The following is an 18392-nucleotide window of genomic DNA, read 5'->3' as shown; positions in this document are numbered from 1 at the left end:
TGAAAGTAAAAAAAACAACAATCTAAATATTCAAACAAGGCTGACGGAGTGAAAAATGACAAGAAGAGTGGACGCGTTAGTTCTCGTGGAAGCTGTAATCCCCTCTTCCAACAGGTGGCCAAGACAGAGTTAAAAGAAGCTAGAAAGAAGAGAGGAGACAAATGCAGATTAGAGAAAGTATAAGGAGGCCACTGAACTCATCAGCACCAGTAGGAAGACAAGTTTACAACAGTCAATTGGAATGGCCACTCAGATTTTTTCTTTTTGCCAGCCCAAAAGCATGAAGCATTCAGAATGTGGGCGGAACGGAACACACGTCCTTCTGGCCTGCTTCAAATGCATTGTGCATCCTCTCTTCACAACTTGCATTTAAACGTGCATTGATTCAGTAATCTTGGATTCTCTATTTAATAAAACCATGGTCAAAGGTAACTCAATCTAAAACAGTTGAACTGGGACAGTGATTATAATGATTGCATTTTCCCTCCCCAGCTCTCTGAAGAGGCACAAATCTTAAAGGAACCGTTCACCCCCAAATATGAAACTTTTCTCTCTCATGTAGATTAGTTTGTTTCATCATCGGAACAGATTTGGAAGAATTTAACTTTACATTACTTGCTTACTTGAAAACCTTTGGTGAACTGGAGTTTTTTGTGGTGTTTTACTTGTGGATTATTGTGATGCTTTTATCAGTCGTTTTAAAACGCTCATTCTGACGGCACCCATTCACTGCAGAGGATCCATTGGTGAGCAAGTGATGTAATGCTAACTTATCCAAATCTGTTCTGATGAAGAAACAAACTCATCTACATCTTGGCTGGTCAGAGGTGTGACTGAAGTGTCAGCAGATTAAATTTTTGGGTGAACTATTCCCTTTAAGCATATTAGTCACACAAAGCATCACAAAAGATACTCACCGCAAATAAGCACAGCCTTAAGCAAAGGTTTTGGGTAACACAATAATTACAGTGTTAGTAAAAGCTACAGAAAGAGCCCAAAATCAAAATACAAGAGGTGATTTATGAGAAACTTAGAGGGCTTGGTCCACACTGCCTCCCCCTGGGCTACCGGTTAACCAAAGAGTCTGGGCCTGGTCCCTTATCAAAGCCATACTACTCAGTGCAGAGCCAGGGAATACTGCAAAGGAAAGTAAATACACACACGGCAGTGAGCAGGGACACTGGAGGGAGCAAAAGCGTTAATAGGTGACAAATATCAATCACATCAATGCCACCTGTTGAAAGACCAGCATCCAGATACAACACAAAATACTATCATCCAGCACAGAACCAACTGATTTTGCTGAATAGTCTGGTATCTCTAATCGTAGCTTTGAAAATATAATTTACAACTTAAACTCAAAATAAAATTGTCATTTCCTGCAGCGACTCAGAAAACTGACTCGCCTAGACAAAATTTGCTCACTATTTGGTCATACAAGGATCTTATAATGAACGGTTCAGTTAATTTGCTCAAACACTTCACCCCTTGAGAACACAGGCCAAACCTTTAGACAATAAATTCAGATGTATGATTAGTCTTATTATATATGCTCAGTTAAGCATAAAGATTTAGTAAAGGTATTAGTCCAGCTTCTCCCTAAAGCAAAAAATCAAAGCATAAATTGAGGAACTCAAGATTTTTCACTACAGAGTAAGCAAATCAAACACTGGCCATGTCACCCTGAGTGCATAAACATTTTATGAATAGTGTAAATAATAAAATGTAGAAATTACATTGTCTGATATTCATACACAATAACTTGTGCACAGTTTGAAAGGTTTATGAAAGAATGCCATTTATTACTGATGCAAATATTAGTCCCTTTGCCATCAATATTTATTTATTAGAAAGTGATTTTTTTAATTAACTTTGTGAAAAATAAAATGTCACAAAAAATAAAAAGCTATAAAAAGGTGCTTACATTTGGATGAGATGTGCCAAAGTTTTTCTAAACTAATACAAGCATACCAATGACAAGTGTTATATATATATATATATATATATATATATATATATATTATATATATATATATATATATATTATATATATATATATATATATATATGTGTGTATGTATGTATATTATATGTATGTAATATATAAACAAACATTGAGGTATAGCTGCAGATGACCAGAGAGCATCTGTATAACATGCATGAGCTAAAATGAGACAAAAAAATCATTACTAATGTTCCTAAATTCTAACCATTCTGTTGGAAACTAGGATAAAAATGCCTTAAATCTTACTGCATGACCAAAATGAAAGCAGCTCATACATCTTCCTATTACGACACTAATGACAATTATGGTACTACTAATATAATTTGTCCCATTTTAACCTGTGTACTCAACTACTGCACACCCACAACAGTAGCCACTCATGTTAAAGTTGAATCAAACACTAGTCATGCAGAACAAAGCAATATCATCATGACATCATAACACAGCAAGTAAAACTAAGGAAAAGAAACAATCGCATGTAAAAAAAAAAATTAAAAAAAGGAGTTAAACCATCTAAAGAAGGATTCCATTCACAGTTAATATCCCTCCTCAGGTGTGTTATGCGTGAAACAGAGGGGACGGGAGAGAGAGGGGGGAAGGGATGGGAACAGCATGGCTCAGGAACACTGAGGAGGGAAGAGCTCATCACTACAGCGGGCAGGGGGAGCACTTTCTACAGGAATCCTGAACTGGAAACGAGAGAGAAGGAAGATTATTGTTCCCTACAGGTTACACACTGTTTGTATTCACACATTAATTAAAAAAGATCCAAAATGTTAGTTGTGCATCTGTTAAAATTTTTTCAAAGCGGTTGCAGGAGGTGTATGTGGTAAGGCTTAGTATTGTTCTCTCTTTGTAACAGTTAAAATTCATTATATGGTCTCTTCTGTTGTGTTATTTACCTATTACTGATAGGTCTGTAGCAAGGGATAGCCCACTCAACAACAGCATTATTTCAAGGCCAAGTGGTGGACTAGTGTAACCCAGCTTTAGGAGCCGAGCCATTAAAGGCTCTTTTGTGCAAGATCGTGGAAGAGCAGTGGAGTGCAAACAACAGCAGATTGTTATGGATTCAGATGGCAGATGGCTGCACATCACACAGAGAGAGCAATAAACTCTCGCCTGGCGCTGGTGACATAATATCCCCTGCTGCTGCCACAGAGACATTCTTCACATTACCAGCACTTTTAAGCATGAATAAGAAAAACTGTAATTACTACTGCAGTGCTTTAATACAGCAATTACAGGATCGGTCTAACTGACCACCATCATAACATGTGTTTTTGTAATTTAGTTCCCTCGTGTGAACGAGGGCTTGTGCCTTAAGAGATACTTTGAAAGCCTTACCAGCATAAGGTGTCTCATGCGGGACTGGGAGCAGGTGAGGAGTTAACTGGAAAACAGCATGGATGAGACGTACATGACACGTGCACAAACTAGACAAGACACCTTAAACATGCAACATCAAACAATGAATACTCTACATGTCCTGCCTTGCAAGAGCACTGAGGAAAACTGTACCATTTCTCTGGATTTCCAATAAATTGTTAACAGTGTTTCCTCAGTAACTCGTTGCTGAGAAAAGTGCTGCCTTGTGAGGACAAACAAGAAGCTTAAGGGGGGAAACAGTTAAAAACGGAAGAGATTGATATGAAAAAAAACACAAAAAGTAAACCTTGTCAGTGCAAGTGTCTTCTTTCCAAATAATTCTCAGGTGAATGCAGCAAATCAACTTGAATACACAACCATGGGTGATTACCAGCATTACTGAAGCAATTTATTTGAGCTCTGATTACTAGTAACCATCTGCATGATTGGAATGCAATATTGTACTGTTAATAATGTAATCATTTAATATCAAGAAAATTAGTTATATAGCATATATAATTATAACTATACAGAACTGTCTAACAAGACTACCACACACCAGACTGGGTAATGTAAAGAGATCACAATTAATGTATGCTCTATCTTTTCATATCATAATTGAAATACAGCTGAATAATACTAAAAAAATAAACTGGATGTTTTATATTATAAATGCACAACAATATGAGTATCTTCACTGCTGTTCCAAAGTTTCGGGGTGGGTAAAATGTTGAAAGAAGTCTCTTATGCTTACCAAGGATGCATTAATTAAAAAATACTAAAAACAGTACTATTGTGAAATATTATTACAATTTAAAACGACTTCTCTATTTTAACATTTCTGAAAATGAAATTTATTTATGTGATGGCAAAGCTGAATTTTCAGCAGCAATTACTACATTCATCAGTTTTAATAATTCAGTATTAAGATTCTTCGGAAATAATTATAATATGCAGATGTGATTCTCAAGAAACATCTATTATTATTTTCAGTGTTGAAAACAATTGTGCTGCTTAATATGTTTTGTATGTTTTTAATAAAAAATGTGCAGGATTTATTTAAAACAAACCTACTCTAAATCTAACATCTAATTTAATGCATCTTTGCTGAATAAAAATAATTTCTTTAAAAAGAATTTTGGAAAAACTTTTGAACAGTAGTGTATATGCTCAAACTAGAGCTTTCATTTTCATATCAGTGCACTGTCAACTCCATCCAAACTCTATAGTTTTGGTCATCATCTATATTTAACGTTCCTTGTAATATTACATGAGCGGTCTGTGAAATGCATACACACACACACGTTCACACATGTTCTCCTGCATCGCGATCTTCTGGTATCTCGGGAAGGCAAGGTTGTGAGGGTTAGGGACCATGTAGAGGTCAATACTTACTTTTTCCTCTCTTTATCCTTCTTAAGTGTGGAGGAGCTCCCTGCCTGCTGGGTCTGGGCCTGCAGCAGCTCAGCAGCAGTCTTCTTCTGCTTGAAGCTGTTCAGCTCATCATCGAGAGACTTCTTCTTGTCCTCTAGTTTCTTCTTCTCATCCTGGTGAAGCTTCTTGAGACGGTCAAACTTTTCATGAAGCTGTGATGTGAACACCATAGAGTCAGTGTGTTACTGAATTTATAGAAGTAAACACGGTCTCTTTTTTTAAATAATGTTTGGATGCATTTGATTGTATAAAGCAGACCAGCTATACAGCTACTGCATTGCATGAGCGGTGGATAATACTTTGGCTACATTTGTTACAAAACTGCTATAATTATGGTCTTCAAACAAACAAAAAACAAACCTCCTTTTCTGCCTCTTTCAGCTCTGCCTCCTTCTCGTTGACTCTCTGGACAAACATCTGCCTCATCTCCTCCTCTTTCTTCTGCAGCTCTCCCATGAACTCATTCCTCTTGGCCTCGTATGTTTCCTGGAGGCTGAACACAACAAACCACAGGAAAAAAGGGATTTTTTTAAAGTGATAGATCACTTTAAATTAATTAAACTGCTGAGATTAAGCTGCTCAATTTGTATGGATTCGTTTCATAATGCCTTTATAATCTTCTTGGATCTTTTAGGTTTTGGTTGCCTGGACTTTTAATGAAAGGTCTCTTGGGTTGGTTCTGAAGATGAACCAAAGCCTTATGGGTTTGGAATGACATGAGGGTGCGTACATTAGTGTACTATCCCTTTTACCATTTATTTATCCCTATAAATGTTTCTGTCATAGGTTGTGGTGGAGAACTTTTTCCAGATCATTCAGTGTGACTGTGACCCTCTTCACCTGAAGGGTTTGCTGTCAGGATCGGTGTCTTTGAATCCCATCTCCTCCAGCTTGCAGCGGCGGTATAGCTCATAGTGGCGAGTGTGAGTCTGCTCTCGCAGGTCCTCCATGTTGACCCTGATCAGCATTTCTCTCAGTTTCACAAAATCACAGTGATTCTCATTCTCCACTGGAAAACACAAAACACATGATATTCAATGGAAAATGACCACCAATGACTGCCACAGTCATATAGGGATATGAAAAGAGAAGGGAATAGCTTCCTCCTGGACATGCCATACACATTAATTACCGCATTGCCTTCAAGGGTGGAGTTAGTCTAAGAGTTAAAGATCTGGGTAGTTTATTAAAAAGCTGCAGATGGGTAATTGACATGATATACTATCCTAAGTAACAGTGGTACGACAATTTTTTAAGAACGTGTTTAATTCTTATAGGGGTATACAAGGTGTTTTTATGACATTGTGTAATTGAGAAACTTTATTACATTTTTGAATTTAAAGAAAAAATCTTGCAAGACTGTAAAAAAAGACAATGTGATCAAAAATAATGCTCATAAGAAATGGTGACCATTTACAGAACTTAAAATAGACGCTTTTAAAAATAGACTCTTAAAGTACATTAATTTCAACAAACTTTAATAGCCTTCTTCCATTTCATACCACTGATATAAGGACATGACCTTTTTTTAACAGTCAGTTTGTATAACTGACCAGCTGTGATCTAGTATTATTAACACTACCAACATTCCCTGCAGCTGTTATTGTAACAGTATAAACAAAGAGATTTATTTACATTTGCTTAAGAAATCGTGAGTGGTGCTTGTCTGTGCAAAACCAGGCGCCACAGTGCTGGGGTTTTCTGGTTGGTTGCCAGGGCTTTGTTAAAGGGTCAGTTCACCCTAAAATGAAAATTCTGTCATGAATTTCTCACTCTCATATTGTTCCAAACCCGTAAGACCTTCATTCATCTTCGGAACACAAATTAAGATATTTTAGATGAAATCCAAGAGCTTTCAGACCCTAAATAGACAGCAACACAACTACCACGTTGAAGGCTTGTTAAAACGGTTCATGTGACATCAGAGGTTCAACCTTAATTTTATGAAGCTACGAGAATACTTTTTGTGTGCATAGTGCATAACATGTGTGGTATTGTCGTGAACGTACATCGAAGACAGACAGAAAAGAGAAGAAATTGTTGAATAAAGTCGCTATTTTAGTTTTTTTGCACACAAAAAGTATTCTTGTAGCTTCATAATATTAAGGTGGAACCACTGATGTCTCATGGACTATTTTAACAATGTCCTTACTACCTTTCTGGGCCTTGAACATGGTAGTTGCATTGCGGTCTATGCAGGGTCAGAAAGCTCTCGGATTTCATCAAAAATATCTTAATTTGTGTTCCGAAGATGAACAAAGGTCTTACATGTTTGGAGCAACATGAGGGTGAGTAATTTATGACAGAATTTTCATTTTTGGTTGAACAATCCTTTTAAGGTGTTCCAAGCATTTTTAGTGCACTACTATGTTGTTGCTTACTGTCCCATCGAAGGAGCTCATCCCCAGCTGTCTTTGATATTCTAGTCTCTAGTTATGGCTTGTGGCCTTCTCTCAATCTAAGTTTACAGGATGTTTTCAGCTCACTGATATAAATTTGCATAGAAAATGCATCCCTTTCTGCATGGTTTTAACTTTGACCTTTAAATAAGTAAACTAAGTGCCTTGAATCACAAGTAAACAGCAGCAGTGATGCATGAAAACACAGGAATCATATATATGCAATTCTTTTCTCAGTCTGGTCAGCTTTGCAGTAGGCAAAATTAAGTAAGAGCACGTGAGCTGCCCCGTAGCCTCATGATAGAGAGAGAGAGAGAGAGAGATTCAAAGTAATGTCACAGACAGCTTGATGACAGTCAGAGCACTGCTGCTATAATGTTACGCATTAAATTACTGCTAGCATACCACACGTTAACAAAGACTGACAAGACAAATTGTGAATGAAGTGAGCTGGATTTGTACCGCTTATTGAACGTGACATATGAACATCATTGTACTGTAGATCCTCTTTTTCATAAAAGACAAAAGGACATTGCAATATGTGTATGTAATTTAAATTCTTTAAAATTAACAGCAAATAAATGTTTCTTGAGCAGCAAATCGGCATATAAGAATGATTTCTGAAGGATCACGTAACAAGAATAACGGCTGCTGAAAAGCTTTGCCACAGGAATAAATAAAAATATATATATATATGTTTACATATAATACAGTTTGGGATAGGGTGCGCTAAAGGATTGTGATTGTGGTGCCATCAACCAATCATTGCTGTACTGATGTAATTTTCCTGCTGCTTCATAATGATAAATCACATGGAAATTACAGCTCGGTTTCTCATTCTGACATCCCTAATACATTAGCATTCTGCCCTGATGTGAAACAAATGCAAGTGAGAAAGAGGATGGTGTGTTGAATGGGAGTGTCCAGGCACAGTACTGCAGAAAGGGAGGGATGGAATGGGGTTTGGATGTCCTGAACAAAGAGGCCAAGGCCAAAACTGAGGGAAGAGCTCAGTGTCATTTCCTCTAGAAGACGTGACCAGCACTTACCCTGGACGGTTCCCCAGGGGTACTGGCGTGCTCGCACCATCTTGTTCCCAATCTTCACTTCCTCAGTGCTTCCCACCACCGCAAAAGGCAAATGACCCTGCAGAGCACAAAACAATGCCACAAGCAAATAATTTAGCAGAAATACTCCAGTCTATTTTAAGTTCTTACAGTAACAGACTTAATTATGCAACATTTAAATCCATTTAATTAAGAAATAAATGCTGTTCTGTGAATCCTGAAAAAATGTATCATGGTTGTACAACAGAAATATTAAGCAGCACCAGTTTTCAACATTAATAATAATGATTACAAAAAAAAAAGATTTCTGAAGGATCATGTGACATTAAAGACTGGAGTAATGATGCTGAAAATTCAGTTTACAATCACAATTTTATAGTAAGTGACTACTTTCAAAAAACAATTTAAAAAAAATCTCGTCAAGACTACTAAAACAGTAGTTTAACTAAATACATTTGTCTGTCAATCAGTATGGGCGTAAACACAGCATCCTCCTCTCTACTAGTAAGGACTACATCTCACAATGGCGAAACCCTGAAAGAAATTACCTTGTTAAGACAACATTTACTAGACAAGAGTGGCCTTTAAAATCACTGAGAAAAATATATGAGTGTGTCTATCCCACAGTAAAAACATGTGGTGAGAGTACACTGAAAAAGAATGCCTCTCCTTTTGTGCTGTCATTTCCTTTGAGCAAACACAAGCAGGAAAGCTGAACACCATATGGACTCTCTCACTTAAACTGCTAAACTGTGATGTGAAATGAGAACTGGACAAGCACTGAAGTATCAAATATGGCTGTGTTATCTCCAAGCAAAACATGACATGGTACGTTTGTGATTGATTCTATGTAAAAGGATTTCAAGTGGAAGTGGAACGCATCATTCTTAATCGTTTTTGTAATCAAATAATATAAAAATAGTTCAAGTACATTTTGTTTCTCTTATTTAGTACATAGTAACTAGATTTTAGACAAAAACACAAAGCCCAAACCTTTCTCAACTATATACACAATTTTAGGTATCACTCATAGCAGAAACAAATAAAATGTGGAATGACTTGCACACCAAAGCTTAATACTTTAAGGGTTAGCAGTCTGTTTTTTGTATAAGCATTAAGCAATATTAATAATTATTACTCAATTATTACCTACAGATTAAAAGAACATCATTTTACAGCGTTTCCCATCCATAAGCTCTACTTGAGCAACCTGCCCAGGAAGATAAAATTTGAATTCCACTTTATGAATTTCTATATTTTCTGACCTCGGATGGATGAACCGTGTACATTGAGAAAACCTTTTTTTTTTTTTTGAGAGAGAGAGAGAAAGAGGGAAACTGGATCGCGGAAAACTGGATCCACCAGTGTTTCCCATACATTGATTTATTTGTGGCGGTCCGCCACAATATCCACACTGACCGCCTCAAATATCCACCACCCCATCAGCTCCTGCATCTCACACACACACACAAGCGTGATTTTTTTAGTACTATATTTAGCAACTTTCAGACCTTTTTAGCAACTTAAAGGGTACATACTGACACACCTAGCGACTTATTTAGATTTCTCCAGTACTGTCCCATGAGCACGAGAACTGACTTTTCTGGCACAGTATCACCTCTCTCAGCGTCTATTCTGTGCAGTGAGCGGCAGAGAAGCTGCTCATTCAGTTGGCCGCACTGCAGCGGACTCGTCAATAAATAAGTACAAAACAGCGTTTCTAAGCACCTGTCGCTTCCTGACTGTTTGGGCTTATAAATATGAACATAGTTCATCTGTTAATATGCACATAGTTTGTTACTCAGACACAGGCAGTGAACTGCATGATGCATGAGACAAAAAAATGAATTTAGTCAAACCACCGCATATAGTTGCTCTTTAGTCTAGTTGCATGCTAATTTAATCAGACAATGTCGCAATTATAAGACAGGAGTATAGTGAGAGTGACTCCTGGTTAACATGTAGTATTAATGGGTTGTGTTAAGTCACTATTTATACTTGTTTTATGTACGACAACAGAAAATGTGTAAATTGGAACAGCTTTGCTGGGCATTCAGTTGTATGTATGTTACAGTTCAGAGAGTAGAACAGATCTGAACACAGGACACAGTCAAAACGTGTCATCGGAGAAGCTCCTAATTAAACCACACTTTTTGCTCAATGATTTTGTCCCTCCAAAAATGTTTTTGGTTACTTACATTCATGGTTGAGTTGATCTCTGCCACAGTCTCATCATCAGTGGGAAACTGATAGATCTGGACACCATTGCTCACCAGTTCACTTGTGATCTTAATTTTGAACTTGGCAAGTTCACTCTTTGAGATGGCATCTGATTTGGCAACGATGGGGATGATATTCACCTGTAACATTAGAGAAGAAAGACTTTTTGTAGGCATTTGGGAACAATCATTAATCAGAAATTAAATCAATTTATATACACATGAATTAAGATGACAACCAAAGACAGCAGTGGTCAGAAGATTGCTGTGCGTATAAAACTCCAAACAGCTCTAGTGAGTAAATATTTCCCTTTCAGACAGCTAACTTTCAACCACTCAGGCAGTAAAATACTAAAAACAGATAAATACAGCAACTTAAATCAACCTCAGAACAAATACAGTCCAGACAAATATGGGACACTCATCTTCTCTCCTGTTATGCCTGAGCAAATGGAATAAATGGCACACAGAGTGCAGAAAAATAACTGCATTTACTTCATGTGCAGAGGCTGCTGCAGACACATGTATTTGCACAAACAGACTACTCTTTGGAAAACTTTAATTAGGAGCAGTTAATGCAATCAAAATGGACTCCATAGAACACTGTGAAAGCTTACATAAGCTCATCCTGCTCACATCTGAAAGCGCCTCAAACTGGAACAGAATTAAGCATATGCAGCTATTTGATATTCACTTTGAAACTAATTCAGAGAGGGTGTTTAAAGGCCTAGTTCAGCTAAAAATAAACATTTGCATCTTTAAAGCTTAAGAGCCTCAGTCTTGAGAGCCTCACTTTCATTATATAGAAACAATGGCCTGGATGTTCTTTAAAAATTCATAGACTTCGTTTTGGAACAACATGGAGGTGAGTAAATGACTTTTAGGGGATTAATAATTCCTTTACATCTCAAATCTCTATGCAGGATAGGTGCTAACCATGCTAATGGGGGGGGGGGGGGTAATAAACACCCCTCCTCCACTCATGACTCTCTCTCTCTAACACAACAAGCGCACATATGGAGTGCTCTGATCCCACTCACTCAATTTTTTACACTCCTGCCACCCACACCACCATCTAAATACTATTCTCAGTTGCATGGCCACTAGCTTTACGCTTTGTCTGTTTTCTGTAAAGGCACTTTAAATAAAGGTTTAGCCACAGTGCAACTACACAGGAATCTCTTCTCAAACATAAAAAAAAAACCTCAGCTTCAGATCTAAGAGAGCATCTTTGTTCAGGGAATCTGCGCAGCACAGAAAGAGATGAAATAGAATGCATTATTACACAGCTGACCTTCACTGCTCCAATGACAGAGAATAGCTGAATGCTTAATAACCCACACACATCTTAAAAACATCAACTGCTCTGCACAGTAAAACAGTAAATAATGTTAAGCCACATATATAGCAGACATTAATTAAATAAAAGCCTATTTTTGTAATAGTTCAATAGAAACATGATTATTATTATTATTGGTTAAAAGATAAGTTATTTTTGCTAGAATAAAAAAAATTAAGTAATGTATTTTTGATAGTCCATTGCATTAAATACTGTACAGATTAAGATATTTCTACTGTTAAATATATTTTCATACTGCTCAGTCATGAGTGTGTTCAGACATTTGTTAAAAAAAAAAAAATACATAACTAACCTTACTGTCCAACTTCTTCATAGTAACCAGGTCAAGGGACTTTAGTGAGTGTCCAGTGGGAGCAATGAAATACAGACAGGCGTGGATCCGTGTATCATGATAACTGTGTAGGGTGCGTTTAATCTTCAGTTCCTCCTGAAGGTATGCTTCAAACTGAGTATCAATGAACTCCACAATAGACTTGTAACTACAAGTTGAACAAAAAAAAATTATTCGAAATAATTACTTACAACCAAAAGAAACACACAAACTTGACACACATATATAAGTAAGATTAGTGTTAATGTACAAAGAGTTTAAAGCTTCAGGCTTATTACAGAACTGTAAAATAAAACCCTGTGCGCTTTGATGAGAAAAGTACTGGTTCAGGTATCTATAAATAGTTAGATAGCTCAAGACTCATAAAAGTGCATCTTCAGGCAAAATAAAGCTTGTCACAACCATTCAGCTTAATAACATGCTGTTTCAGTCTAATCTGAACGACATGAAAATCCTTTACAACTGGCACTTTCTTAGTCCACAGCATCAGAACCCTGAAAGTGGGGTTATATCTAGTTTCTTGATGCCATCCAACCTTTATATTATATTGAGCTCTGCACACAAAAGTGTCACGTGACATGACAGAGATCAAGAAAAGCAGGAACAACTAAATTCCTTTTACTGTGAGTTTTTTTCTTATGAAAAATGCCACAAAGACTATGAAGTCCCAAAATAAACAGGGGCTTTAAAGGGTACTGAAACCTCTGTAAAATCTTTTAATTTATCAGTAAAAAGGTATCTCATCTGAGGGTTTATTATCTATTATGAAATATACTAGACAGAGTTTAATATATAAATTATTCTTATTTATATTAAGTTATAATATTTTTTATAATAATTATAATAATAATAATGTTTATAACAATATATTTCACACACACTAACAATTAAAAATTAAGTAGATTTTACCAATAATCAAATGACAAATGTACTGCTGGAAGCTTATAACTAACATTATGGATCATTATAGGACTGATTATGCCTCTGGTTAAAGCGGCTAAAGAATCATTTTACTTAACCTCATTTGATCACAAGCAGATCTCACCTGTCCTCTTTGTTGATCTGATCTCCAAAGCCTACAGTGTTGACCACAGTGAGCTTGAGGCGAACGTTGCTCTCCTGCAGCTCGTAAGTGTTGGACTTGAGCTGCACTCCCGGCTGATTGTGCTGTGTAGGTTCACCCTCAAATTTGGTGTTGAACAGGGTGTCCATGAGGGTGGACTTTCCCAAACCCGTCTCCCCTGAAAGAAAAACAGCAATAAGCTACTAGGCTCTTAATTTAAGATATGCAAAATATCACTATGTACAAACAATTCTCAATTATTTTCTTCTATAATGGTGTCTAGGATATTTCAAATAATGAAATAAAATTTGCTGTATTATAGCTGTATTCAGAATATCAAACAGGAATAGGAGAAAGGATTTTTAACATTAAAATTACACACATCAGATTTAATACATAAGTGCACTATTTAGCTGATGCATACACTTCAGATTTTAACACACATAATCGGTGTGTAAAAATCTAAAAGCCATGCAGCAATCCTGGCTCAGTCTGCCTAAAGGTCCTATTCTTGCTTTCCTGACAACCACAAGCGCAGTAGAAATGGACATCATGCAACACCACCAGAATGTTAATTATATGGATGGCTCACATTTGCCATTTCTTCATAAACTCAGCCTGCAGATCCCATTCCCACAGGCCCCTCACTACAGGCATGAGCTAAAAGCCTCGTCTGACACCTATAAATAAAGCAGCAATTTTAAACCCAGATCAAATCCTGATGAGCACTGACTATCAAAAAGCATCCAAAAATTTTGAAACTGAATTAAACTTCACATAACTCAATCAAAGCTGATGGTTATATAAATCACAAGCATTTCCTTTCTTCTCCAGATAATCATGACGTGATATTTACAGCATGCCAAAGCACTCAGCATTCACTAAACCTGGAGCACTGAAGCTGAACCTAAATGATCAAGAATGAAGAGAGGAGAGAGGGGCCTGCTTGACAATAGTCCCTTGCCATTTGCCAAATTCCCTTTACACTAGTTTCCAGAGAGTTCTGTCATTACTTCCTTACAGCTTTAGCAGAAAGCCCTGGCAGATGCCCTGAACTTTAGGGGACGCTAACAAAGAATCTGAAACAATGTCTTTGTATAAATAATTCAAAAGGCAAAGTGAATACCAAGAGCATAAAGACATCATAGTATCACAGGCACAAGATTTAGCTAGAAATTTACTTGGATTATTGGCTTATTGCTTCTTAGTGAGGGGACAGCATCATTTGCTTAGTTCGCAGTTTGCTAAAAAAAGACCATACTGTTGATTTTACAAACAAATTTCAATATTATTATTAAAACACTGACCCAAGGCTGCATCACACTTTTGTTTTTGTAAGACAGGATGATCAAGAACCCGATGATAAATAAATTTAATTAAGAAAATAATATTTTTTTTCTCTTGCAGTCCACTTCAAACATAATTTTTCACCTTTAACTTTATATCTACTATAAATGTAAATTCACTTATAAACAACCATGCAAAAATAATATACTACATTGTTGATTTTTAATCAATAATTTTACATTTTTTAAACATACAGTACTAGTTATGTTTTGTGTGTTTATCTATTAAGCAGACACAAAGGATTTGCACTGCATTTAAAATATACACTTTATTAATTCATGAATTCCCTAGGATTCAAAGTGGTGGTGTTAGCACCATGCTCTACTGTTTAACCTACAGAAATAAGTTATTCTAGGAATTGTTACTCACAAAATACAGGTTTAGGCTAAATGGTTTAGGCTAGGTTTAATAAAAACAAGGGTGAACCTGCACAGTCCTTCAGTCTCTGCCTTGTGGTGGTTAAGCATACGTCTGACCTCCTCTACCCACTTTTGATTACTCAAAATGCATTGTTGCTTTGTGTGAACATCACCCTCTTTGTCACAGATTTCAAAAAAACTACAAATTTACAACTCGACAATGAACAACACTGAACTGAAATACACACAACAGCAGCACTAGCCAAAACAACAGTTAACACCACCTGGATTCAAGAGGCGAATTCATCTGGCAGTCTCTCTGCCAAACCAACACACATGCACGCACCTTGTTAAGACTGACTCCCATAACATTTTCATCTTCATAACATACAGGGACCGATTTGATGACACAGGCTAGTCCCCTTGAAGATATGTTTGTACTATTTTTTTTACTTACCACGTTAAATAATTGGTTTGAAAGATTATTACTTCTGTTTTTTTACTGTTCTTTGAGAGTAAGAACAGAAAATGTCTAACCTTCAGTTAGCAAGCCACAAATGAAATCAGGGTATGAATGAAACCAAATTGTGAGTTCCTGCAACTGCTCTCCATCAGTGCATCAGTATTTAGTAAGTGGGTCACAGGACAGAATCAGTTTGCCTTCACAGTGAAGGGGTGTGACACGCACTGAAGCAAATGGTTAGTTTCGCCCCAAGGAAAAAAGGAGCTCCTGCATGACACACTCACCCACACAGAGGATATTGAAGCAGAAGCCATGGTTGACGGACTTGTTGACCAGCTGGTCCGGCATGCTGTCAAAGCCAACATGACCAGAGAGTGGGACGGCACGTGCACCCTCTCCCTAAAATAAAACAAAAGCAAACCATATGAATTAAACAAGCATGACGACTTTCACCAAAAAAGATCATTTGCACACAGTTTCTCAGCAATGCGAAGTCTTTGTAAGCACTTTCATTTATGAAGATGTTTTTTTTTTTTTTAAAAAAGAAACATTGTCAACTTAGTAAGTAAAAGTACATAGCATGCACCTCATGGACACTACGTAAGATCTTTGACAAACTGTAATACTATGGTGCAGATCTCAAAGGTTCAGCTCTATGCACTTCCTCTTTCCTGTCTGATCTCAACTGTTGAAAACCACATTCAGGCAGACAGACACGTAAACGTTTTTGTAGATAAATGATACTGTTACCAAGTAACAGATACCTATGAAGCAAAGTTGTTGTAAATGACATAACACAGATGTCAAATTTAGGCCATATTATACTTCGACACTTCCTCTACAGGTCTGCCACCCTGGCCAGCCAAAAAACTTTCTGCCCACATTTACAGCATATCCTTTGGTGTGTTTGTATATGTGTGACCTATGCGATGAGCAGAGCGAATGTGTCATTCGATTTCTGCTAAAAATAATAAAAAATGAAGAGTGAGCATTCAATCAGCACAGGTCTAATGTAATAAAGTTTCCATCATCCAAATGGAAACATTAAATTAAAACTGTAATGAACGGTCAATGAAAGTGCATCCATTTCAGCACAAATGATCAGTTCTGTTATGAGGATCACTGAGGAATAACACTAACCATAACATGCACATTTCATTAACTTCAAAACAAGCAACTAGGAGAAGTCAGACTGTAAGAGCATCTTATTGACTGAACAAACAGTCACAATCTGACCCACATGTGCAACATTCTCAAACCAGACAACCATAGGGAGTCCAAAGGGGGGTCATCATGACTGAAACACCCCACTGGCTGCTCTGTAACCAGACCATACTGGTTCAAACCCCTGGTTTGTGTAGTAAAGACTGATATAGACGTCATTTTTGATATCTCACCAGCCTTTGAGCTCAGTCTCGAGCCTGCTGCCTCACGTTAGCTACGTAACATATTCATATTAGAGACGTCAGAGTGAACAAAACACAAGTTGATAAAAAATACATCTGGAATTGTTTTATATGCCAGTTTCTGACATTAAATGTGCGAAATACTTCATGAAAGACAACGCCCAGCGTGCCGAGGGGATACAAGGATGCTAATGCAACTAAATATAACGGTACTAGACGCGCTCGAATTTAATAGAATTTACAATACAATACAATCATATTAAACTGCCGTTTAATACAATGCAACGTGACCGTATTTTTTTAAATCGTTGTTTGTGAAAATCCATCATTCGCGTTCACTTCAAACCGTGGTGTTCGTGCGTTATTGTTGGCCCTCAACTTTAAGCCATTTCCCTCAAAACAGCCGCATGGAGATAATGTAAAATGTGCGAAAAAAATGTGATTGTATATTCTAATCGTGTACGCAAACAATAACTGCCGTTTAAATATTGTATAATGATCAGTTTGTTGATAATGGGCCATGAACTAACGTACGTTCACGAATATCGAAACCTACTGGATTCTACTAATTGTCACACCCGCTAAAATAGCTGGTACCAATTCGCCAGTCCAGTTTGGTAAACCCAAAGCACATCTTTGTAATAAAACACAGCGCTCTTACCGCTTGTCGCGCTATCTCAGTGGCCGCCATGGGTTCTCTCCTGCATCAACGCTTCACAGGAAACTGCAGCGCGCACGCAGAGAGCAGCGACAGCGACGAACTCAGATACGATGGACTGTACCATTCAGCTTCTGTTATTTTTATAATTGCACAATTTTTTTTAATTGTTATTGTATACGAATGAACGTATAGCCGAAATACACATAGCTTGAAAATTACAACACTCAAAATTATCATGACAATCAAAATATCGCATCACACTATGCCCCCCATTTCATTAAATGGTATAGTCCTCTTCGTACTATTGTATTTCTAGGTCTAATAACAACTACAGTAAAGTGTTTAATGGCATAAAGCATTTTATTTTAATTAATATTTCAGTAAGTTACGAAGTAAATATGTCACAAAAGTTAAATGTTTAAAAGTAATATTCCAAAGCCCATTTCAAAACATTTTATCATAACAACACGTTATTTTAATTATCGCCATATTTGGATGTAATGCATAAGTTTTTATGTCCACGCGAACAATAGGAATTATTTTCGTCAGCATTATGAAAGCATAGAGATTTAGGTTCTCTATGCTTTCCTAACTTCATTTGACTCATTTACATCACATGACGTAGATTATACTATACATTTTAATATGTATGAATGAACTAGAGTCATAAGTTGCTGGAAGGTGATTTATTTGGAAACTGACGTAACATTTAAAAAAATAAGGAAATAAACCTTCATATTAAATCATATTGAATTAAGAGGGTTGATTTTGCATTATATATATATATATATATATATATATATAATATATATATATATATATATATATATATATATATATATACATACAGGATATAGACTTTATATATAGGCTTTTTTTAAGTTCTCTTTTGCCTTTCTTCTCGGTTCCA

General features: G+C 36.7%; 1 protein-coding gene across 7 annotated transcripts; it reads right to left on the bottom strand.

Moving 5' to 3' along the window:
- Positions 1–22: 22 nt before the first annotated feature.
- Positions 23–17572, bottom strand: LOC109108784 (septin-6-like). 7 transcript variants are annotated; one of them, XM_019121890.2, is made up of 11 exons: positions 17483–17571; positions 15700–15814; positions 13229–13424; positions 12145–12331; positions 10472–10633; positions 8256–8352; positions 5648–5816; positions 5168–5300; positions 4769–4959; positions 3353–3398; positions 81–139 (listed from the first exon to the last, which is right to left on the bottom strand). In XM_019121890.2, the coding sequence occupies exons 1-10, from the start codon at positions 17510–17512 to the stop codon at positions 3395–3397; spliced, it is 1284 nt and encodes a 427-aa protein (XP_018977435.2). In that variant the 5' UTR covers positions 17513–17571; the 3' UTR covers positions 81–139; positions 3353–3394. The 7 variants fall into 7 exon arrangements, with proteins under 7 accessions (XP_018977433.2, XP_018977435.2, XP_042611358.1 ...); XM_042755426.1 differs by lacking the exon at positions 81–139 and adding an exon at positions 2654–2694; XM_019121888.2 differs by lacking the exon at positions 3353–3398 and having other exon boundaries at positions 23–139.
- Positions 17573–18392: the final 820 nt, after the last annotated feature.

This window comes from Cyprinus carpio, unplaced genomic scaffold (assembly GCF_018340385.1).
Source record: "Cyprinus carpio isolate SPL01 unplaced genomic scaffold, ASM1834038v1 S000006696, whole genome shotgun sequence".
In the NCBI taxonomy this organism is placed as follows: Eukaryota; Metazoa; Chordata; class Actinopteri; order Cypriniformes; family Cyprinidae; genus Cyprinus; species Cyprinus carpio.
The sequence above is the reverse complement of the archived record's forward strand: the minus strand, read 5'-3'. Positions and strand labels throughout refer to the sequence as shown.